This window comes from Amblyomma maculatum, chromosome 11, assembly GCF_055883805.1.
Source record: "Amblyomma maculatum isolate TAMU_Amacu chromosome 11, ASM5588380v1, whole genome shotgun sequence".
Taxonomy (NCBI): domain Eukaryota; kingdom Metazoa; phylum Arthropoda; class Arachnida; order Ixodida; family Ixodidae; genus Amblyomma; species Amblyomma maculatum.
In genome coordinates, this window is record NC_139354.1 from 154,704,312 (window position 1) to 154,728,767 (window position 24,456).

Sequence of the window (24,456 nt, forward strand, 5' to 3'; positions counted from 1 at the left end):
GCTAGCTAAAGCCAAATTGAGAAAGAGGCACTCGCCCTAATTTTCGGTGTGAAAAAGTTTCACTACTACCTCTATGACCGTTCATTCATCCTCGTAAGCGATCATAAGCTATTGCACACCATTCTCGGGCCCAAGACAGGCATTCCTACGATAGCTGCAGCGAGATTGCAGCGTTGGGCCGTTTTGTTATCTGCCTACAACTACACGCTCAAGTACAAGTCGTCACCAGAAAACGCAGAATCGGATTGCCTTTCACGGCTGCCGTCGCATGGCAATGATGATGAAGCACCGGAAGAGAAATTGTACGTTCTGCGTTTTGACTCGCTTCCAGTAAACTGCCGTGACAGAGCACGCGAGACCAGTCGTGACCCTGTACTAAAAGCAGTCATGCAGTGCGTTTTCAGCGGCTGGCCGAATCGCGCTCCGAATGACTTACTGAAGCCGTTTTTCTACAGACGTTTGGAGCTGTCTTTGCAGCAAGGATGCCTGGTGCTGGGACCTCGTGTCGTCATTCCCTAGAGTTTCCAGTCGTTCATGCACTAGGGACACCCTGGAATCGCAGGACGAAGGAGTTGGCGAGAAGGTACGTGTGGTGGCCAACAATTGAGAGACATCGAACAGAAAGTGAGTACATGGCAGTCGTGCCAGTCGCAACGCAACATGTGCCGTGCCCTGCTTCGCTTCATTCATGGGCGTGGCCTAACCGGCCCTGGGAACGGGTTGACGTAGACTTCGCAAGCCCATTCAGAGGTGCGATGCTCTTGATTGTCATAGACGGTCATTCTAAGTGGCCAGAAGTGTTTGAAATGAAAGATACATCCGCAGAGAAAACCATTGACCGTCTATGTGAAATGAAAGATACATCCGCAGAGAAAACCATTGACCGTCTTCATGAACTTTTCTGTCGTTTCGGTTTTCCAGAGACGCTTGTATCGGATAACGGTCCACAATTCACATCGGACGCGTTCTCAAAATACATGCGCAGCATTGGCACCCGTCATGTTCGCACAGCGCCGTATCATCCCAGCTGCAATGGACAGGCTGAGCCCTTCGTGCCGTCACTCAAGTCTGCTTTGCGTAAGAATCCGTCCGTACCCCTACGCTCAGCTATTGCTGATTTTCTTTTGGCGTATCGCAACACTCCTCATACAACCACTGGGTAAGTTCCTGCACTCGTTCTGCTTGGCAGATGTCTTCGCACAAGGTTGGATCTTGTAAATCCTTCAATACAATCAAAAGTATCGGCTCAGCAGTTTGCCCTAACCTTAAGGCGTAAGTCATGCTATCACAAAGAGCGACATTTTAAGGTTGGTGATAGTGTAAAGGTCAGGAACTTCAGGCGCGGAGAAAAATGGTTTTCAACGACCATTTTGGCGCAAACTGGTCCAGTCTCGTACTGCTTAAGTGTCGTAACTCCTAGAGGTGTGTTTCAGTGGGTTCGCCACAAGAACCACATCGTGTGGCTCCAGAAGAATACACATCTGCTCCTCTGGCGCCATACCCGGAACCTGAGGAGCAAGCGGAGTCCTGCCGGTCTCCCTGTCAACAGGCTGGAGTGCAAGACCGCCATTCGGATACAGAACCTGCAGAACGGCGGTACCCACTTCGGGAGAGGAGACCACCCGACCGCTACGTGCCGTGAACAGGAATTTGTTTTGAGCTTTAAATAAGTGCTGAGGGATGTGGTATAGCGAAGTGTTATCAAAGCTGCGGAACTACCTCGCCTCAGCCACGCTCCCTCCGCTCACCCTTGCCACTGTGATAAGGTGGCTTATTAAAGTGCGCTGCGCCAGCCACCGCAGCGCATTTTCTTTCGTTTCCTTTATCACGGAATAAAGCCGTTCCTGTCTGAGCTATGCTGCCTCAGTTGCCGTGCCTAAAACACGACATGAACAGATCCTAATGTCTTATACTGCGTATTCACTGATACGTTTGTCGAGTTTTACAGACATTTTCCTTTCCGCACCATCGGTGTGTCTAGAAAAATAAGGAAGCCTTGGATAAATGATTACCTAATGGATAAAATTAGAGTTAAGAATGACATGTTCCATAGCTTCATTCAGTCTCGAGACATTACTCATTTGAAAGAATTTAGGAAGTATAAAAATAGCATTAATAAGGCAATCAGATAGGCTAAAAGTGATTACCTTACAAAATCCTTTGGTGCAGTAAAACATGATTTCAAGTCTACCTGGCCAAAACTCAATCATGTTGTCGGCCGTTCACAAATTCCCTGTCCGATTAGTGAACTTAAGACCAATAGCAAGTTGGTTTCTACTCCTTCTTTGGCGGATGCGTTTAATGAGTACTTTGTAAACTTCAGTAGCGTGGTTTTTGGGGCTTTTTGGTACATGATTCCAATACACTATAGCGCAGCAAAAGACTAGGACACAGGACCGAGCGTGGTGTTCGTCTCTCGCTCTTGTGTTCTCGTCTTTTGCTGCGCTATAGTGTATTGGAATTCGTAAACTTACCTCTGCAAGTATTGCCAAATCATGTAGAGCACCTCGTTAAGGAATACCCTAGATGTATATTCTTCAGTCCTGCGACGAACAATGAAGTGTATTTAACCTTCACGCAACTAAAGAACTCAACCAGCTGCAATGTCCACAATGTGCAAATTAAGCCTGTAAAATATGTTCTTCATATTATATCACCTGCCCTAACAAACACATTTAACTTGTGTATAAGCTCTAGGGTATTTCCCAATGACTTGCTAATAGCAAAGGTGAGGACTATATATAATAAAGGTGATCATAACATTCTTAATAATTACCGCACAATTTCTATCCTTCCTGTATTTTCTAAAGCATTAGAGAAAGTTATCTTGTTGCGCCTTGAATCCTTTTTTGAAAACATAAACAGCATAATTGATGCGCAGTATGGGTTTCAGAAATTTCGATACACACATCTTGCGTTGCTAGATCAAAAAGAATACATTCGAACAAAGACAACAAACAATATGTACTAGGGATATACCTAGATTTCACCAAGGCATTTGACTATCTGAATCGTAACTTTGTTCTTGAAAAACTAAAGTAGTACCTTGTTCGTGGGTTACCGTTAGAGATAATCAAATCATAACTTTCACATCACGTGCAATATGTTTAGCTCAGTGGCCATCTCTCAAGTCTACTTTGTATACAGTCAGGGGTCCCACAGGGAAGTATTTTATGACCATTTCTCTTTTATGTATACTTAAACGACATCATCAGTATGGAAGCGCAGCCTAAGTTCGTCATCTATGCGGACGACACTAGCATTTTTTGTGTCTCAGCAAACTGTACAGAACTGTTTAACATTGCAAACTCGGTGGTATTTAAAGTAGGGGATTCGGCAAAACAGAACGGCTTAATAATCAACAACAATAAGGTAAAGCGAACGTTTTCCGTGCGAAAACAAGACTGGTAGCGTCGGAGTTAAACCTTAAGTTAAATAGCTCGGAAATAGAACTCGTGGGTGAATTTAGAGCAATAGGAGTCATTTTTACAGATACTATGTATTGGGACAGACACATATATTACAAATGTTCTAGGCTTGCGTCAGTAATTGGTATTCTGCAGAGAAAAATTTTCCTTACCTAAGAATGTTATGAGGCTTTTATATACCTCTCTCTTTTTGTCTTACATTAATTATTGCAATCTTGTGTGGGGTAATACTACAGTGACTAATATGCAGAAACTCAGTATGCTTCAGAGAAAGGTGGTTAGAATCGTTACACACTCTATGTACGATGCTAATGCGCAACAATTGTTTCGAAAGCTGGGACTTTTGCATTTTAAAGACATGTACAATTACAATCTTTCTCGCGTTAATCAAAGAAAGGAAGCGGAATAGTAATATCCTAAAAAATTTTGGAAACTTAACTCCAAAAGTTTAAGTCGTCTGTACATTTCACACGTAAATCCGAAATCTGGAAAGTTGATTTCAGTACAGCGAATTACAGTGCGGAGACACTGAACTACTGTATCACTTCGCTTTTAAATTCCAATTTGTCTAATAATACTGGCATTTTACATCTAAATGTTAAGCAGCTTAAGAACATTATCTTTCGGTATTAGTATGGCATAACTTTGGAAATGATACGACCTTCTTGTAGTGCTATCTTGTGGTGATATCATTTTTGATGTATTAGTATACTCCTTTTTTCTTTTTTTTGGAATGCTGTGTGTGCATATGACTAAGCTGATTTCAAATGCAAGAGAGTTGCATAGATTATGGTCTTTTTCAAGGATACTAAATTTTTCGATTTCTCTAGTACAGGCCTGGAATTTTTGTATGCCACTGCACATTGCTGTCGACCTTGTCCACTACCCACGCCAATATCGTTTGTGTAACCAGTATTTTCCGTTGGTATTGTATACTTTGCTCTCAAGTGCCACCTTTCGCACTGTCGCTCTTATGCAGGGGGGTGGGCGAGGACCAGTCAAGCTGCCGCCGCAGCTTTTAGCTTCGTCTCCCTCCATCGTTGATGGAAAATAAAGTTTATCGTATCGTATCGTATCGTATCGTATCTGGATGATGCTGTCATAACAGGAAAGACCAAACCCTAGGGCCTGGGACGTACTAAACATGTGCTACAGAGACTACGAGCGCATGGCACAAGGGCCAGCGCCGATAAATGTCAATTTATGAAACACCGCGTCCACTACCTAGGTCACGAAATCGATGCAGCCGGCATACATCCCGCGAAAGATAAAGTAGAAGCCATATTGAAGGCCCCAACCCCGACTAGCGTCTCTGAGCTAAATGCTTTCCTAGGACTGAACTTTCACGCTAGGTTCCTTTTTCAAACGGCAACAATCTTAGAACCCCTCTGTAAGCTGCTCAGAAAATATTGTTCGCGGGAGTGGACACAAGAGTGTAAAAGCTGCTTTCATAAGTCCAAGTTGCTTCTAAGCGAGGAGTCGGTGCTGGCTTTATACAATAAAAACGTACGTGTGACGCATCGGCCTATGGCCTGGGAGCGGTGCTCGCATATAAGGGTCACGACAAGAGACCGATCGCTTTCGCGTCCCGCATGCTTACAGCGACCTGAAGAAACTATGCACAAATTGAGCATGAAGCTTTAGCCATAATCTTTGGCATTAAAAAGTTTCACAAGTACTTGCTTGGTAGGCAGTTCGAAATAGTGAGTTATCATCAGCCGCTGACGAAGTAGTTCGGCAGTCAAATAGCGATTGAAAAAGTACAGCGATGAAAAAATATCTTCGCCTTTTATCAGTATGTGGTCAAATACAAGAAGGGTCAACAAGCGGGCCACCCAGATGGTTTATCGAGGCTTCCGTTGGAAACAACTGCTGGCGACGAACAAGAAATTAAAATTTTCTCGCCATTATCGGAGGTTCCTTTCACAACCGAGGAGGTAGCTGAAGAACCAAAAACGGTGAGATTTTGAGAGCAGCAGCCGACATGACGTGCCGCAGTAGGCCACAATAAACAGAACAGTAATACAGTGCTTATTTTAATCGCCGACATGAGCAGCGTTTGATCAAGTCGGCATGGACCTTCTCGGTCCTTTCCCTCGGTCCTCCGGTGGCAACCGTTGGATAATCATCGCCGCAGGCTATCTGACCTGCTATGCTGAGGCCAAAGCGTTACCTAGTGGTACAGCGTCTGAAGTTGCCCATTTCTTTGTACACCAGATCATACTGTGGCACAGTGCTCCCACTTGTATTATTACTCATAGAGGCACTGCCTTTACTTCAAAAATAATGGCCGAAGTCTTTCATTTCAGCGGTACGGCGCATCGTAGAGCTACTGCTTACCGTCCGCAGACCAGTGGGCTGACGGAAAAACTTTGTTCTGATGCCGAGCAGTTTGCCCAAGATGGTGATCAAGCACGCCGACTAGCACGCGTCCACATCCCCCAACAACAGGACAGGGAGTCACGCCGGTACACCCTCCGCCACAAACAAGCTTCCTACAACACCGGGGACCAGGTGTGGGTGTGGACTCCTGTTCGACGCCGCGGCCTGTCAGACACGCTAATTTGCCTCTACTTCGACCCTATAAAATCATGCGGCACATCAGCAACGTCAATTACGAGGTGCTCCGGATGGATCAGAGCTCACAGGCCGTCGGCTACCTCGTCCAGAGACAGTTCATGTCTTGCGATTGAAGCTGTACTTTGCACGGTGACTGACAAACTGCATCCACCAACTTTTTTTTTGGAGGGGGGGGGGGTTGCTTCTGCCCGCTTGTGTGCACATGTGACCATGTGCGTTACGCTTAAGCAGGGAGGAATGCCAGGGGGTGCTCGGAGTGAAATCAACGTTGAAGTGAATCGGCTCCGGACTCGCAGGATGTACCGAAAACTTGGACCGTGTAATTCTACCTGTACCGGCTCTGTTAACCTAGCTACAGTCGCCAGCACCGTGACAATATTATTGTGCGATATTCCGGTTCATCCTGATATCAATGTATACGTATATGCAAGTGACATATCATTATTTGCTTCTGCAAAAGATATCTATGCCCTCGATCGTTCACTGGAGGCCTACCTAAATGCACTTCTGGGCTGTTGGGACGAAATTAAGTTGATTTTCAATGTGCGCAAAAGTGGTGTGCTAGTTTTTAAAACCAAAACCAAATGTTTCGTTACTACCTTTTAGACATCATCCCTCCAGTGGAGCCTGTGCGATATTTACACATTACGCAGGATGCTACTAGGGATTGGAGGCCTCACATCGTGTAATGTTCATAAATGTGAGCGTGCACTCGGTAAGCTCATACGTATAAGTAACAGACAATGTGATAGGCACCGAGACACTATTCTACTTCTGTACAACGCCAATGTGAGACCGACTATAGAATTTGGCTGCATTCCTGTTCCTGGCTCTCCCAAATATAAACTGCATCATTTGCTGCTTTTAGAGCGACGCGCCCTGTGCCTCTGCCTAGGTCTTCCACAGTCTGTCTCCACCGCTTGGAGACTCGTATTTGGGGCCGTAACTTCCGTTTCCGCCTGGAAATCATTCTTGCGGTAATTTGCATCGATCACGGGATAGCTATACATATTTGTATGCCCAAACCGGCCCAGCATGCCCCAGGCTGTCTTCACGCAGAGCAATCTAGTAAATATTGGTGTGGACCTCAGTTCTATATGTCGTATTGGATACACAACCTCCATTGTGGATATCAATTTTGATTCTATATTTCCATCTAATGTGAAGCACTTACATTCAAGTCTAATATCCAGTCTTCTATCGCATCACCTTGAAGGTTCCAGAATCGCGCTGTAATCGCCACTGATGCGTCTGTGACCACATAGATTGCAGCGATTGCAATTTTTCAGTGCCTCTTTGCTGAAATGTTTCGGTGCTCGTCCCAGATTGCGCACCAATCTTTTTGGCACAGTTTACGGTAATTGGGCTTGCACTTTTAAAAGTTTACAGAAATCAGTCAAAAATAATTTTACTATCATTCTGTCTTTGTTTGGTTGTCATTGGAGTCGGCACGGGATGCTCTTTTGAGCCGCTTGATAAAATATTTCATACCGGGATGGTGGAAAAAAATACGCTTCTTTTGGGTTCCGGAACACTGAGGTGTTTTGTAGCGAGAGCTACATTGGCCACAGTCTCGCCATTTTGCAGTGCCTGTCCAGTGACTGTTTGAAGAGAAAAGAAAGAAGCAGTGGGAGGCAGTAGGTGGCATCGTACATGGCCGAGCACTAACTGGACGTAGGGCTTCCAGACGTTACGTTTGGCAGGAGCTGCCGCCAACTCGGGACTCTCCTTTCATACGGGAGGATGATATCACAATCAGCCTTCGCGTTATTAACGTTATACGGCTCGGTTGAAGCGTCGCTTTATATCTGGCCTGCTTACACTATCCCCAAGGTGGGAGTGATAACAGCGAGAAAGAAGTACTAGAAGCCTTCGGACCACCGTGCGATAGAGGCTTTCGCCTCATCGTACTCTAGTGATCACATTTGCCTCCTGTGGTAAAAAGCTGAAACCGCGGAGTCATGTCAAACGGAAAACTGAACCATGTCAAACTGAACCTAAACTTAGCCATGAAGATAGCTCTTGCGTAACTGTAGGTTTAACCACAAGCTAAACCACAGCTAAATGTTTTTCAGAATGAACTGGCGGACTTCTTGGCTAAAGCAGCTCTTTATACACTTGTTCATTGTACCTACAATAATTTCACCATTTTGGAAGGTCCCGTTTCCAGCGCTATCAGTGCATAGCCGCCTGGTGCAAATGATCCATTTTTATCTGCAGCAGACTACCAACATCTTATGTACTCATGGAAATTTCATTGATATCAATCACGACAATGTGAGGTAACGCTGAATCTTATGCGATGCGTGATCCCACGCCTAAATTCTTTCTTACTTAGATGCGGGTCCGTTACCTCAAGCCTTTGTGAGGCTTGCGGAGCAAAAAAATACTGATCATTTCCTCTTCGCTTGCTGAAGAGTTTTCCCATCAGAGAAGCGTACATGTAGAAATTCCAATAGCAAAATTGGAATTTACATTGTCGGTCCCACATCATTCCTCATTTTGTGAGAGTACGAGAGGATTGGTGCTGACTCAAATTTGTCATTCCACAATTACATCGCAGGTATGAATATATCTCTTGCTAATTGTATTCCAAATTAGAAGCTTCTAAAGCATGGAAGTGCCGGCTAGTTGGTAATACATTTTTGTCATATTTTTTTCCTTTTATTTCACTTTGCGATTTTAAATCTTAGGTTTTTGTTTAGTTGATAACTGTGTTATTAAGCTAAATCACTATCAGTAATACAGTTGTCAGTCTCTATTGAACCCTGGCCAATCCCCCAATCCCCCTTGGTGGGTATGTGCCATTTAACAGGGAAGAAGACGAAGAGCATTCCGCGACCGATCCTGAAAAGAATCACCGCTGCCTGTAGTGTTGTTCAGTGTCTCTTGCTCCATTGTCTGGATTTCTCTGGGCGGGCCCGCCATCCGGTACATACTTTGGAGGACGCGGTGGGATGCCGCTTACCCTCGCCGAGTACGGCGTGCTAAACGAGGCACAGTCGATATCCGTAACCCCAGCTCCAATACTAGCTCATTTGCTGCTGGCAGGATCCCGGGGACAGACTCCAGCACCTCGCCGTAGATATTCAGCAGTTGGCTTCGCAGTCACTGCCGGGGCACCTCAGAACGTCGGGGCCTTGATGTGTAACCAAGGCTTTTCTCGACGCCAGAGGAGATCCCAAGGTCCGGCGCCAGTTGCGTCTCGGGCGCCCTGATTTGATCGCCGCCGCTTTGAGCCTCGACATCCAGGTGACCGGCAAGTAGCTCAAGCGGGGCCTCAATAAAGGCGCCTACTTACGGAGGCAGCTGGCCGAACGGGAGCGCCACCTGTGGGGTGAGCGCCAGTGCATCATCTCGCATGCTGTCAAGGTGAAGGAGTGGGGGTAGGAGCTGGACTTACAGCTGAGCAAGGTGCAGCAACAAAAGAAGAGCTTCAAAGCCCAGAAGAAGTTTAATGAAGAGTAGGCCCAGCTGTAGCGGCGGGTGACTAGCTGGAAGAGGAACTACAGCGGCCATGGGACCCGGTATATGAGAGGCTGCGTTCAAGAGGAGGCTCTGCAGCGCTCTCATAGGGAGAGCCTGAAGCGCGAACGGCAGGAGGTTAATGCACGCCTTGCTCAGGCCCGGCGGCAGGCCGAACCCCTGCAGGCTTCTTGCGCGCAATTACGGCAGTGGCTCAACCAGACGGCCCAGAAACTGGCTGCCCAACTGCTGCCTCCACGGACAAACTGAAAGAACTGAGCAAGATGCACCAGATGAAGCTGGAGGCGTAACGGACGGAGCACTGGCACCGCCTAGATATTCTCGAGCAGCGCTGCGAGGCGAAGCCCGACCTGGTCGAGGAGTCGCGAGGCCGCGTGTCCGGGACCGTCGAGACCCTCAGTCTTCAAGTGAGCGAGCTGTCCCCTCAAAAAAGCGGATGTCAAGGGAGCCGAGTGGCGGCTTATCAAGGCACATGTAGATGCTGTCGAGAAGCTGCGTTGCGAGCTGAGCGACCAAAAGGCCAAGAATGACCTGTGCACCGAGAACCGGGAAGAGGGCGTGCGGGCATACGAACGAAAAGCCGAAGCCCAAGCCAAGGAGTGGAGATCGGAGCTGAAGACATTCAAGACCAGGTACGCGCGGAGAACGTGGAGCCCAGATGAGAGATCGTTCGCCGAATGTGAACGGAAGGAGTGGGAGCTGCTGCAACATTTGTTCCCTGCAGTCAAGGTGGATTGTAGTCTGGCCCACTTGGAGTGGCTGGTGTGCTTTGAGCGGGAGTTACGTGAATGGCTTCAGAAACCACAGCTGTAGCATGGTAAGGGCTAACAGGAGGACGGTTCCTCCGCTGCAGATGTGAAGCGCCTGCAGCAGCTAGCCGCCACCAACGCACCAAAGACAAAGTGATGTCTACTAAGCGAACGTTCGAACACATCGAGGTGTTGATGTTGAAGGCTGGGTTCACGGCTTTTGTTTTCACCTTCGTGGGTGCAGTAAATAATTCATGTGGAGACATACGCCTCACGCTTCAATGGATGTGCCAGGCTGAGAGAACAAACTCTGAAAGTACAGAAGTTCAATCTTCCGCCTGAGGTAAAGGACCCCGTGATAATTGGAGACATCGACGAAGATACGAAGAAAGATAGCAAGGCTGCGGAGGGCAACAGTGGTGAACGTGACCAGGGAGTTGAGCCTGTGAATATCGATCGGTACCAAGGGTGAGGACTCCTCGTCAAGCACGAAGGGTGAATAAAAGATGGAGACAAACCGAAGAACCAAAGTCCGTGTCAGACACGGCGTCACTACTGACCGAAGTGAATATTGCGGACATTTGGGTCAGCATTAATCCTAGCATTTTGAAGCTGAACTCGTCCAACTTCCACAAAGTGGTTAACAACACGCGCTACCTGCTCATCGACTTCTCTTGCTGGTGTGAGCACTGTGTGAAGGTGGAATGTGAGTGCTCTCGAGCGGCAGCCGCACACTGGGGTCAGCGCCCGTTGCTGTGGGATTGGGGGACATCGGGAAGATCGGCAGGCCTGCCCGGACTTTGTAGTGGATCGGGGTTTTTGGACTGGGACTAGGAGTTTTGTGTGTGGGAGGTTTTGCGATGTAGCGCGATGAATCAGAATGCGCACGGGTGAGGCGACGCGGAGAGCACAGAGTTCAATGGTTTCTCGGGAACTCCATCTCAACCCGTGCCTGAGCGCTCGGTGTTGTAAGCGAAAGAGCCGCCTACAAGCAGCTAGTCGATTTACCTGGGCAGTGTGGTATCAAATGGGACATCAGTTTCATCGCATCATCATTATGCTCACCGCTAATCAAGCTGTCCTCCGGAGATCTAGAATCCGAAATTACCTCCCCTTCCTCAGTGGAAAGAGGTTGCAGGATGTTAGGCACGGCGTACGGCCTGCGCCGGTCGAGTGTTCCGCGCCGACGAAGAAGTGGCGCTGAAGGAGCGCGGAGAGCGAGAGCGACAGAGCATGGAAAGAAGTGCCCCTACCGGTCGTGCTTCTCGGGTCTCTTGCAGCCTTGACTAGATTTCTCTGAGAAGACCTGCTGGCCTGGTACAATATAAATCCCCGCTTTAACCGGGCCGTATGAACGTGCATGCGAGCTCTAGGGATAACGTGAATGCAAAGGTCTAGGCAGGCTGATTCTGATATCACCCTGACATATGTAAAATTTGGCTGCTCGAGTAAGTGCTCAGCCATGTCACCTGCCAGCTACCGCCTCCCACGTAAAGAAAGCGTTACTGACGAACGGACAGACGGTCACGATTCGCGAACATGAGCCATAAAAGGCTATTGCCTTAAGGGGGCACTTTGAACCACGAAAGTGTAATGTACAGAGAGCCTTTATAGCACCGTGGTCAGCAGCCTTTCACTACAGCACCTCTTTCTCTGTTTCTTCGTTCCGCCGTGATAATACAGAGGTAAGGCACTCGTCTGCTGTGCCCGAGGATGTGGATCGAATCGCGGCCGCGGCGGCCGCTTTCGATGGAGGCGAAAAGTGCGTCTGTGCTGTGCGATGTCAGTGCTTGTCCTGTGTTAGTGAATAGTCTCAAGTTAAATTTCAGCGCGCCTACATTATGATGGAAAACCAACTAGCCGCCATTACAGCATTGCTAATCCTAGGTGGTCAAAATTTTCGGAGCCCTCCACTACAGAGTTGTTGTTTGGACTGTAGGAAGAAGGAAAATTAAATCCTTGGGGCTGCTACTGCCTCTATAGTTGAGCCACCTCCGCTGCCTCGTGCGGGCAGAAGAGAAATTAAACAAAGGGAGACAGAAATAAGAGAAAAATATGCACATCGCAGTGCTGTCGACCACCATCGAAACGGTGGCTCGTTCGCGGTGAGACACTCTGATGCCTGCTGCACTCCGTCTGCTCTTCTATGCTGCTTGGTACAGCGTTCGAGGTAGCGTCAAATGAAGGGTGCAGCCCGCGTGCCCGGATCGGACGCCCGGCGGGGTCAACCTCGAATGCGTGAATAGCCTAGGGATGCTATCAGTCATGACCAGATGTGACGCCATGACCGAATGTGACTACAGTATGACTTCACAGGCAGTCTTGCCGTCACGAACTGTCATGACGTCTCAAGGTTATGACGTCACAGTCTTGCGGAATCTCGCGACGCACACCTGGATGGACCCGCTGGCAAATAATGAGCCTTTAAATGTTTCGCCTTAAACTTCCGAGAGCGCTGCAGAATCTGCACTTGACAAATGCGTAAGTGTAAGTGTTGCTGTTGTACACAGTGTAACACGCGCCCTTTTTATAGGTATCGCACTGCTGGATATATATGATAGCAGCTGCGTTGGTAACGACCTTATGTAGCAAACTGCGCATGTTTTCTTATTTTTTAAAGCTAAAGCCTTTCTATAATTTCATAGTGAAACTCTCGTCGGCGGCCATTTTCCTATAGGTTTGTGAGCGAGATTACGGGAGATTCTTTTCCTTGTCTATGAACCAGTTTTAGAACGCCAGTGAACTTTGATGCATTCAATACACAAAAACGCCACACGTCACTTGACCCTAATACAGATCACGTGACAGGAAGTATGACATCAAATTCAGACGTCGTCTTTAATCTACCTAGCTATTTCGATGCATAATTGACTATTTTTGCCACTGAAGTTTTCAACGTCTACTAAAATTGTTGTTCCTCCTGGTAACATTCTCGGTGCATGTGTGCATAACAGGCGCAATCGCCGAAACCTCGGTTTCAAATCTTGCAGCATGAGGTACATGAGCCTTCGGCTCGAGTCCCTGTCGTGAACTAGCAGCCGTAGTCTCGACACTGAAGATGCTTGCTAATTACAACTAGGGGGAATAAAATACTTAATAGACCTTCTTCATCCTCTCATCAGGTTAAAACACCCGATAGCACTTGGCAAAGCAATACGAAGCAACTCTAGCTTAGCAAGCGCTAAAAATTGCTTTTGCGTGTTCCATCCTTAGACAAGCAAAGACGCTGCTTAATTCATTTTCCGATGTTTGATTTGTTGTTGAGCACTCTGTGGAGTGAAAGCGGCCTTCTCGCTTCAGCAGCTTGCCCGTGTTGAGTGTGCTGCTGGTAACTTTCAATACTGACCATATATTCCTGGCATAAATATCAGGGAAGCGAGAGGGGGCCGCCAGCATGCATTGCCTCCCCCCTTTAAGGTGGCTAAGTCCCCCCCCACTCGGCCCCATAGCGAACGTCGCTAAGACTGCACTACCATTGCGTTTTTAATGCTTATTTGACGCAATCCTGAGGAAAATATTTGAGGCCCCAGGCTCGAGTACCCGCCTCGGCTACGAGAGGTAGTGGGTTCGACTCCCATTGCCGGCCGGACACCCACCGGTTTTCTCAAATGGGTACAAGACACGGCCCGGCCTGGTGCTCGGCTTACCAGGGCTCGTGGCTTGGAAAAGGAGCCCGTGCCTTCGAAGCCCAACTGTGTGAGCTGTAAAAAAGGGCCACATAATGGGCTGTTGCCGCGCAAGGCGGACTTATTGTTGTCCGATGGCGGAACGAATCACTGCCACATCGGCGCAACTATTTGGGCCGTGACCCGTTTTCCCAAGCATTTCACCCCAGAAGAGCCGAGCACCAGGCCGGGGGAAAGCTTGTACCCATTTAAAAACCGGTGGGTACCCGGCGGCACCAGGGATCGAACCCGGTACCTCCCGAATGCGAGGCGGATGCTCTACCACAAGGCCACCGCTTCGCTTCGGTTTTACTACCTCCGGGTAGTAAAAGTCCTAACGGAGAGACTAAAAATGAAATCGACTTCATAATGTGTTCAACCCCCGCCATTGTGCACGATGTAGAGGTAATCGGGAAAGTGCGATGCAGTGACCACAGGATGGTGAGGTCCCGAATTAGCCTAAATCTGAAGAAGGAACGCAACAGATTGGTAAGAAAGAAACCCATCAACGAATTAGCGGTGAGGGGGAGGGCAGAAGAGTTCAGGATCTCGCTACAGAATAGGTACTCAGCTCTAACTGAGGATGGCGACATTACCCTAGAAGCAAGGAACAATAATTTCAGGGATATCATTACTGAGTGCGCGGTAGAAATAGGCGGTAGGATAGTTAGAGAGGATACCGGTAAGCTGTCTAAGGAGACGAAAGATTTGATTAAGAAACGCCAGAGTATGAAAGCTTCTAATCCAACAGACCAGATCGAATTGGCCGAGATATCAAAGCTAATCAATAAGCGCAAGGTGGCCGATATAAGGAAGTATAACATGGAGAAAATTGAGCATGCTGTAAAGAACGGGGGAAGCCTTAAAGCGGTAAAGAAGAAATTGGGCATAGGCAAAAACCAGATGTATGCGATAAAGGACAAGGTGGGCAATGTCATCACTAATATGGACAAGATAGTCAGAGTAGCCGAGGAGTTCTATACAGATCTCTACAGTAGCCAAAGTAGTCAGGACCGTAATGAGATTGGCGGTAGGGAAAAACAGTCAGACGTTCCACCAGTGACGAAAGACGAGGTCAAGAAAGCACTAGAAACTATGAAAAGGGGGAAATCAGCTGGAGAGGATCAAATAACTACAGATTTGCTGAAGGACGGGGGGGATATCGTGCTAGAAAAACTGGCCACCCTGTATACGCAGTGCCTGGTGTCATTGACGGTACCGGAACCATGGAAGAATGCAAACATTATCCTCATTCACAAGAAAGGGGACTCTAAGGACCTTAAAAATTACAGACCAATCAGCTTACTGAATGTTACGTACAAGGTATTTACTAAGGTAATCACTAATAGAATCAGGACAACCTTAGACTTCAATCAAGCAAAGGATCAAGCAGGGTTTCGGAAACGGTACTCTACTATCGATCATATTCATACCATCAATCAGGTGATAGAAAAATGCTCAGAATATAACCAGCCCTTATACATAGCATTCATTGATTACGAAAAAGCATTTGACTCAGTTGAAACATCGGCGGTGATGCAGGCATTGCGAAATCAGGGGGTAGACGAGCCGTACGTGAAAGTACTGGAAGATATATACAGTGGCTGCACAGCAACCATAGTTCTGCATAAAGAAAGTAACAAAATTCCCATAAAGAAAGGTGTTAGGCAAGGAGACACAATCTCCCCAGTACTATTCACGGCGTGTTTAGAGGAAGTATTCACAGACTTGGAATGGGAGCAGTTAGGGATAAGGGTAGATGGAGAATACCTCAGTAATCTGCGATTTGCTGATGACATTGCCTTGCTAAGCAACTCGGGGGATGAACTGCAAATAATGATTGATGACCTAGACAGAAAAAGTAGAAAGGTAGGCTTGAAAATCAATATGCAGAAGACTAAGATAATGTTCAACAGCCTCGGGAAGGAACAGCAGTTTACATTAGGTAGCGAAATACTGGAAGTAGTAGGCGAATATGTCTACTTAGGACAGATAGTAACCGCAGATCCGGACCATGAAAAGGAAATAACAAGAAGAATAAGATTGGGATGGAGCGCATTTGGCAAGCACTCGCAGATTACGACTAGCAGCTTACCGGTATCGCTCAAGAGGAAAGTATACAACAGTTGCATCTTGCCTGTACTCACCTATGGGGCTGAAACGTGGAGGCTAACCAAGAGAGTTCTACATAAGTTGAGGACAACCCAGAGGGCTATGGAACGAAAAATGGTAGGGGTAACATTAAGAGATAGAAAGCGTGCAGAGTGGGTCAGAGAAATAACTCAAGTTACCGACATTCTAGTGGAAATTAAGAAGAAGAAATGGACATGGGCAGGACATGTAGTGCGAAGAGAGGATAACCGATGGTCGCTGAGGGTAACAAACTGGATTCCAAGGGAAGGAAAGCGTAGCAGGGGGCGACAGAAAGTTAGGTGGGCGGATGAGATTAAGAAGTTCGCAGGGGTCAAGTGGATGCAGCTAGCACAGAACCGGGTTAAGTGGAGAAATATGGGAGAGGCCTTCGCCCTGCAGTGGGTATAATCAGGCTGATGATGATGATGATGATGATTGTGAAGAAAATATTCTGGTAACAAAGTGAGGGGTTATAGGAAAAGGAATATGGTTGTAGTCGATAGAAGATAACAAAATGTTGCGAGGGAAAGTTTTGGTCCATGTGGGGTGTTTAGATAAATAACTAAAGCCAATTAAGTCAATCGGACTTAGAAATATATAACAGGAGTAATAAAAACGTTCAAAGTGATCACGTGATACCTCCCTTTCAGTCACGCAGTAGCTCACTTCTTGCTAAGTGACCTAATGACTTATGAGGACTCCGGAATAATGGTGTAGTTATGTCGATGTTGGATGTGACGTCATTGTGTCCGAGAGCCCACCATGATCTGCAGTGGAAAAATTCGAAAACCTGAGCGTTTTTGCTCCGCAGGGTACATTGCGTGCTCCTTGTCCAATACAACCACCGTACCGTTGAATGCACCAATGTTCACCGGCGTTCTACAATTGGTTTACAGAAAAGGGAAGGCGCGGTATCTTCCACTTGCGGAATCTCGCTCACCGACTCCAGATTTTCACAATGCGCTTATATAGCCTTTCGTCTTAAACATAAAAGAACATGCGCAGCTTGCTACAGAATGTCGCCAACGATGTAGTTGCTATCACATTTCCGCATTCTAAAATCTACAAGGGGCGCGCGATATAACGTTTGCGGCAGGAATGCTCCGCATTTCTCCACTGCAGGTTCCCAGTGCTCTTGGAAAGTTTTTGAGGGTAAAATTATGACGCAGTACTAGCCAACCAAATCCTACGATGATTCAAATACACTATACTAAACTGCTTTACACCCCGCCGGGGTGGCTCAGTGGTTGCGGCGCTCGACTACTGCTCCCAAGGACGCGGGATCGAATCCCGGCCTCGGCGGCCGCTTTTCGTTGGAGGCGAAAAGCAAGGCGCCCGTGTGCTGTGCGATGTCAGTACACGTTAAAGAACCCCAGGTGGTCGAAGTTTCTGGAGTCCTCCACTACGGCGTCTCTCATAGCCTGAGTCGCTTTGAAACGTTAAACCCCACTAACCAACCAACCAAAACTGTTTTACCGCTTACTGTTTGATTACATTGCAAGGAGAAAGCAAAAATACGATCAAGTTCTAAGATACTGCACTACAAATTAAGATTCAGCTCATTTTTTCTTGATAACACGATGTGCCCATGCGACTGCTTTCCTTCAGGGCGCTGAAGCACTGTACGCAGAAGCGAAAAAGCAAGGTTAACTCATAATGCGAACCTGTGCGAACGGAACAGTGCTCTGGTGCCTTTTATGCTTGCATGTGTATTCTGATGCGCTTGCGCAAAGCATCGCAAGTCAAACGCAGAACATTTTCAACACTTTCCCTTCGTTGGCTTCTCAGACAACTGTTTGAACACTCAAACAGCCTGTTAGCATCTGTACACTAAGAACAAACATATTATAGCAGTTTATGCCCTTAAACGTTAAGTACGATGTGCAGTTATAAGTTTTCTAAATTTGTGAACTGATTCCACGCGGCAGGGCTGGCGAATCCTTCCAGAGTGTATCCGAAGATCTCAAAATCGTAAATGTATATCGCGTACAGTTGAAGCACTTGCTGGCGTGACAGCTCGGCGAAATAGCGCTTGGAGGACCCTATCGGGTCGTGTTCGTGGAAGTTGCTCTTGGCGTTCTTCTTCGGAAAGGTCCATCCCGCGAGTCCGATTTTGGGCAACAGGTACTTCAGGTCAGCTTCGAGTGTCTCCACTTTCCCAATGATGTCGTACCTGCAAGCACAGAGTTGTGCCTTCTATATACGTCGGTAAGGATTGAACTTTGAACGCTCCGAGATTTCAGAATGCACTTTGTAATCCCGAAAAAGCATGTAAAAATAAGCATGCGAATAGTCTCAGCACGTCGTCATACGTCAACGCTCTCTACGGAATGCACATTATGCCCACATTCATTAAAATATTGAAGACTTCCTTATGTTTCTTGTGGTATCCAGTATCAGTGCTTATCATATGTTAATTTGGGCAGCCATTACTACTATGGTTAAATCTAGACAAATAAAGAACAAAGCAAGCATACCGAGAAGAAAAACGTTTGCGCTAAGCAGCCACCTTGTATTTTTTGTCTTCCTCTGTTGCAATAAACTCATATTAATAAAACAAAAACCTTTTTTTTTTCTTGAAGTGATAGTTTCTTCGTTGCCAATATTAGCCATTATAATGAACACTTTCAGACAGTCGTCATATTAAGGATAACTTACGGGTACTTATTGGTTTCCATAGCATACGAATTTAGACGGACATTTTTTGAACTACTTCCTTAGAATTATACCAACGCATGTACTTGTTAACCTGCATTTCTATGCTGCATACAGTACTGATGCTTTCGCCCTACACACTGGAAAAAGTAGACACTTATTTGGGAAACTAATGGTGGGGATTAGGCCTTAGACGAAAGCTTTGTTAAGCATGGTTAAGTAAGGTTGAGCGTAGTTTGGTTATCGTTAAGCTTTATTGCCATTCAAATGATGTACGATGATATCACAACATTGCTACCACTATTGCATCCTCCTTCCAAGGGCCGCCGTTGCTTTTTCACTCAACAACACTGCGGAGTTCGTGCACGCAGTGCTCACGTCAATGGGTTCTTTTTATCGGGCCGACATCATTCATCGGGCCTAGAAAGTCGCGATTTCCCTCACGGTTTCTGACATCAAATGTCGAGCTCTAATCAGTCACTCGATATTCGCCATTGAAAGTCATATATTGACGCGAACGTTTATTTTAGACAGCCGCCAACGTGCGGCCTTATCACTGTGATTCTAGTGAACGGACCAATCTTGCGCTCTTTTTCCATACTCGCTATAGAGAAACCCGTCTTTGTCATTTTTTTTTTGTAGCGTGAGATGGGGGGGGGGGCACCGAGATTAGTCTGGAATGATCGAAGTCGAGACCTGTTTCCGTATTATTCCGAAATATTCCAGCATGCCTTGGCTGTTTTGTCTAGATGTTTCTGCGCCTGCGTTAAATTGAGCACTGATCAAATATTTTAGGAGACGGGAAGCCTCCAAGGTGGAGTAGGTTTGTTATAAGGAAGTAATTGCTCATTGGCACCCGTCCAAGCGCAGCCACATGGCTACAAAGGAAATCTATACAACTTTCTCAGAACTTTTGTAGTTTAAGAAGAATCGCCCCCGGTCCAGGACGAACTTTTCTCTATGAAATTTCTGAGAAAGCTCTAGCTTTCCTTTGTAGCCGTAGGGCTTCGCTTGGTTGGATGCCAATGAGTAATTATTTTTTGTTGAGTGGTGTCGAAAGCAATGAGAACCCGTTGTTCGACCTTCGCCGAGAACTTGTTATAACAGTCGCCGAACTGATTAGTTCTATAATAGGTGAATGCCAGCCCAATAAAGAGCATATTCCAGTAAAATTCAAGCCTCCGCGATAGTGCTCACTTCTTTACCACTACCACTTGGAGATTCTCATCCCAGTTAAGCGGACCATGCCTCTGAAGATGAAGCCAGCCGAAGCCTCTCGTGTTCGTGCATTCTCCTGAGCCGCTTTCTTCCACGGCCGGCCAGCCGAAGGTGTGGAAGAATGGCTTGACCTCTTCGATCGCATGGCACAATTCAAAGTGTGGAACGGCTCTACAAAGTTGAGGCAAGTCTACTTCGCACATGAAAATCGACTTTTCTGAAGTATTGTGACATATTTGTGATTGGGACACAGAGGCTGCACAAAGGCCTACAACTTGGCCGTGGGACCACGTGGAACCCTAGCCTAGACGCATCGTTTGGGCTCTTGCTCATTATTCACTACCAATGAAAAAAGCGGCAAACGTAGCTCCCTACATGCTTATCATCCGGGCACTAACCCTTCGCTCCCCCTATGAAGAGCTAGGTCAGCGAGAACAGTCAAGGTTATGAGGCATTATCGACTGTAACGTTTCGCACTGTAGGCGCCCCCTCTGCAAAGCAAGCTTTCGAATGGCGACAAATATGTTCTGCGGTAACTCCAAACCAACACCTTCAGGAGTCCACCATAGATGCTACTCACTACGATAAGCGTGAGCATCCGCAGTGTGAAGAGAAGTCTCTAGCTCACATGGTTTGGGCATACCAATCCAGTCCCTACGTTCCTTCCCATCCTACCAAACTAAAGAGGCTTGAGAGCCCTGGCTCCTCATGTTTTCGTCAGACGCGGCTTAAAAGGCCCATGCCCGCCGTGCTCGCGAGGCGGCCTGTCTTATAACGCTGACTTTCAACAGCCCTGCTAGCTTATAAAGCCCTTACGATACACCGGAACGGTATCTCTTCTTTATGGGTCTTTTCAGTGAAGAATATGCTAAGTGCAGTGTAAAATATGCTGAGAAAAATATGCTAAGAAAAATATGCTAATAAGTAAGTGCAAAGAAAAGACTCTTACCATATTTTTCACTGCAAAGACCCATAAAGAAGAGACACCGTTCCGGTGTATCGTTACTGAGCGCTATGCTTCCCAAAAGCTCATTAGCCAATACCTGTTAAGGCATTTAAACTCGCTTGTCCTTGATGATCCCTTCAGAACAAAGAAGTCGACGGAAATTAGTGCGTTCTTTCAATCATGCAAAAGTATTGGTAGCGTGTTTTCGGTAGATGCTAAGGACCTTTTCTATTCTATTCTACACAAACATCTCTTCCCGGCAGTTCAGTCTTGTATTGAAAAGAAAAGTTTTTCATTTCCAAATTCAGCCGGTATTTCGATGGAGAGTTCTTTATCTTTGTTGGAATTCTTCCTTAGTGCCACAGTGGTCGAGTTTGACAATCGGGTGTACATAAAGAAAAAGCAATTTGCATAGGGTCCTGCGTAGCGCCTGAGTTAAGTGATATCTTTCTCGCAGCAGTGGACAGGAGTCTGGATGATAGGTTTGACAAGAGCAAAGTCCTAAAGGTTTTCCGGTATGTCGACGATTTTTTAGTTGTGTTAGGCAGGCAGTGATCCATGAAGGGGATCACTGCCTTGTCGTGGCGGAGGGCCTTGCGAAACTCGATGAAGTCGTGAGCTCTGCTGTGTAGGGCCACCCAAGATAGACAGGTCACGGCAGAGAGTTCTGACAAAATGTGATTCACTGGAGAAGGTAATGGCAACCCACTCCAGTATTTCCTGCCAAGAAAACCCTATGGCCAGTCACAATACCATTAATGATATGGCGCCGGAAGATGAGCCCCCCAGGTTGGAAGGCATCCCACATGTTACTGGGGACGAACAAAGGGCGATTCCTAGTAGCTCCAAGACGAATGAAGCGGCTGGGCTAAAGCCAAAAGGACGCTCAGTTGTGGATGTGTCGGGAAGCGACCGGAAAGTCCGGGGGAAGGAGAAAGAAGAATGGGGGAAAGAGAAAGATACAAGGTTCTTAATGCGGATTTTCAGAAAACAGCAAGGAGAGATAAGGATGCCGTCCTGAACATACAGTGCCAAGCAGCTGACGACAACAGCCATTTAAGGAACACAAGAGCTCTGTATACGACAATCAAAGATATCAAAGGAAGCTGCTGTGCTAAGCTGAGCGTGATAAAGGACAAACGAGGCAAGGACCTCACTGAAGCCTCAGATATAAAGAAGAGGTGGCAGGAATACACAGAAGAACTGTACAAAAAGGACCCGGATGTGCAAACCCAACATAAGACGGTTGTGATTACTGATCTCGAGCCGGGCATCCTGAAGAGTGAAGTTGACTGGGCCTTAGCCAGCCTTGCTAAGAACAAAGCTAGCGGAACTGATGGCATTCCAGCTGAGTTGCTTCAAAACCTCAACCATGACGCTGTTAACATTCTGCATACATTATGTCAGAAGATTTGGACAACCCTGCAGTGGCCACAGTATTGGAGGAGGTCAGTTTACATCCCCATTCCAAAGAAAGGCAGTGCCAAAGTTTGTTCCAACTACCGCACGATCGCGCTTATTTCGCATGCTAGCAAGGTGATGCTGAAAATCGTCCAATGTAGGCTGCAGCAGTATGTGGATCGGGAGTTCCGGACGTGCAAGCTGGGTTTCGCAAGGGCAGAGGAACTAGAGACCAAATTGCCAACCTTCGCTGGATCATGGAAAAAGCAAGAGGGTTCCAGAAACCCATGTGCTTCTGCTTTATTGATTATGCGAAAGCGTTTGACTGCGTAGATCACAGCAGATTGTGGCAAGCTCTCCAAGAGATGGGAGTTCCAATTCAGCTCATCTGTCTCCTCAGGAACCTGTATGAAGGACAAGAGGCCACAGTCAGAATTGGGCATGGTCTTACTGATTGGTTTCCGATTGAGAAAGGAGTGAGGTAAGGCTGCATACTTTCACCCTGCCTATTTAACCTATATGCAGAGGGCATCATGAGGAAGGCCGGTCTGGACGAGTCTTCAGCTGGAGCGAAGATTGCTGGAAAACGTATGCGGATGATACCACTTTAATGGCAGAAAATGAAGTGGAACTCAAGAGACTTCTGATGCGCGTACAAGAAGAGAGTGAGAAGTTTGGGCTTAAACTGAACATTAAAAATACACAGACCATGGCGTCTTGCCCTTTCAAGTCATGGAGCACGAATGGACAAGAAGTGGAAGCTGTGACAGATTTTCTCTCCTTGGGCTCCAAGATTACCTCGGAAGGAGACTGCACCCATGAAATTAGGAGACGCCTGCTTCTGAGAAAGAGAGCAATGGTTAGCCTTGACCGCCTAGTAAAGAGCAGAGACATTATTCTGCCAACCAAGATCCGTATAACTCGTACTATGGTCTTTCCAGTTGTGATGTGTGGATGCGAGAGTTGGACTATGAAGAAGGCTGACCGCCCAAGAATTGATGCGTTTTAATAGTGGTGCTGGCGGAGACATGAGAGGTCCTTGGACTGCCAGAAGATCAAATCAGTCGATATTGTCGACCATAAACCCTGACTGCTCATTGGGGGGTCAAATTCTAAAGTTAAAGCTAAGCTACTTTGGTCATCTGGTGAGAAGAGAGGATTCGCTGGAGAAAGATTTGATGTTGGGAAAGGTTGAGGGTCACCGGAGAAGGGGTAGGCAGCGAACGCGATGGTTAGATGGCATCCTCGAGGCACTGCAGATGAAGTTATGCGGTGTTAGGAAGACAATGAGAGACCGGAAAGCGTGGCTTGACATGGTTCATAGGGTCACCAAGAGTCGGACACGACTGAACGACTGAACTGAACTGTACTAAGCAGGCAAGATGCACCAACTTACAGAGCCGCTGCGAATGAAATTCTAGATACGTTTAAAGAACTCAGTCATGGTTTGGAATTCACTTGTGAATTGCCACAAAACAAGAAATTGCAGTTTTTGTACTTGGAACTCTCCTTGGAATCAGGCAGATTCTGCTGGATGTACAAACCTCGGAGTCAAAAAGGGCTGTTGTCCTACGAGTCGGCTCACTCAAAAACAGTCAAACGAGCGATAGCCATATCAGGATTAGGTCCTGCAATAATGAGATCATGTGAGCACTGCACGCAGGAAAGCTTCCAACTGCAGGCAGCACGGCTACTACGAGCAGGTTTTCCGCAGACAGTGATATCGGCAGTGACTGAAGCGTTGCTCCAAAAAGTTAAAGGCAAAATGAGAAATGTTACCCAGGAAGGCAACAGGAGGGCGAGACCAGCCGTTGTCCCGTATTCCAACCGTGTAGACCATAATTTGAAGAACGTTTCCAATAAGTATAAGATTCCTGTAGTGTTTTCGGCCCCTTCCAAGCTAGCTACGATGTGTCATAGGATAAACAACGAATAACGAAGAGAACAAAACTGTGGCGTGAAGCATGCTAACATGTTCTGCAGGTGTAGGGAAGGGGTGATATACCAGATTCCGGTTACATGCGACAAAGTTTATATCGGACAAACCGGAAGGTGCTTGAACGAACGTTTAAGGGAACACGAGCGCTCACTTGGAAACGGCACTGGTTCTAATTTAGCACTTCATTGCAGAGAATGCAAATGCATGCCTCGTTTACGCGAAACAGTTGTTCTAGATGGAAGTAGGGATAGCGTAG

The 24,456-nt window shown here is 46.9% G+C and overlaps 1 protein-coding gene and 1 pseudogene across 1 annotated transcript in view; one reads left to right on the forward strand and one right to left on the reverse strand.

The window, feature by feature from the left end:
• The first annotated feature begins 446 nt into the window (after positions 1-446).
• LOC146175217 (uncharacterized) lies at positions 447-13,273 on the forward strand (annotated as a pseudogene).
• Positions 13,274-17,493: 4,220 nt separating this feature from the next.
• The window catches only part of LOC146175218 (carbohydrate sulfotransferase 8-like), a 35,380-nt gene continuing 28,417 nt past the window's right edge, over positions 17,494-24,456 (reverse strand). Inside the window, exon 3 of the mRNA XM_084584660.1 lies at positions 17,494-18,214. Within this exon, the coding sequence (XP_084440786.1) occupies positions 17,929-18,214 (286 nt within the window). The 3' untranslated portion in view covers positions 17,494-17,928. The remainder of the gene's footprint in view (positions 18,215-24,456) is intronic.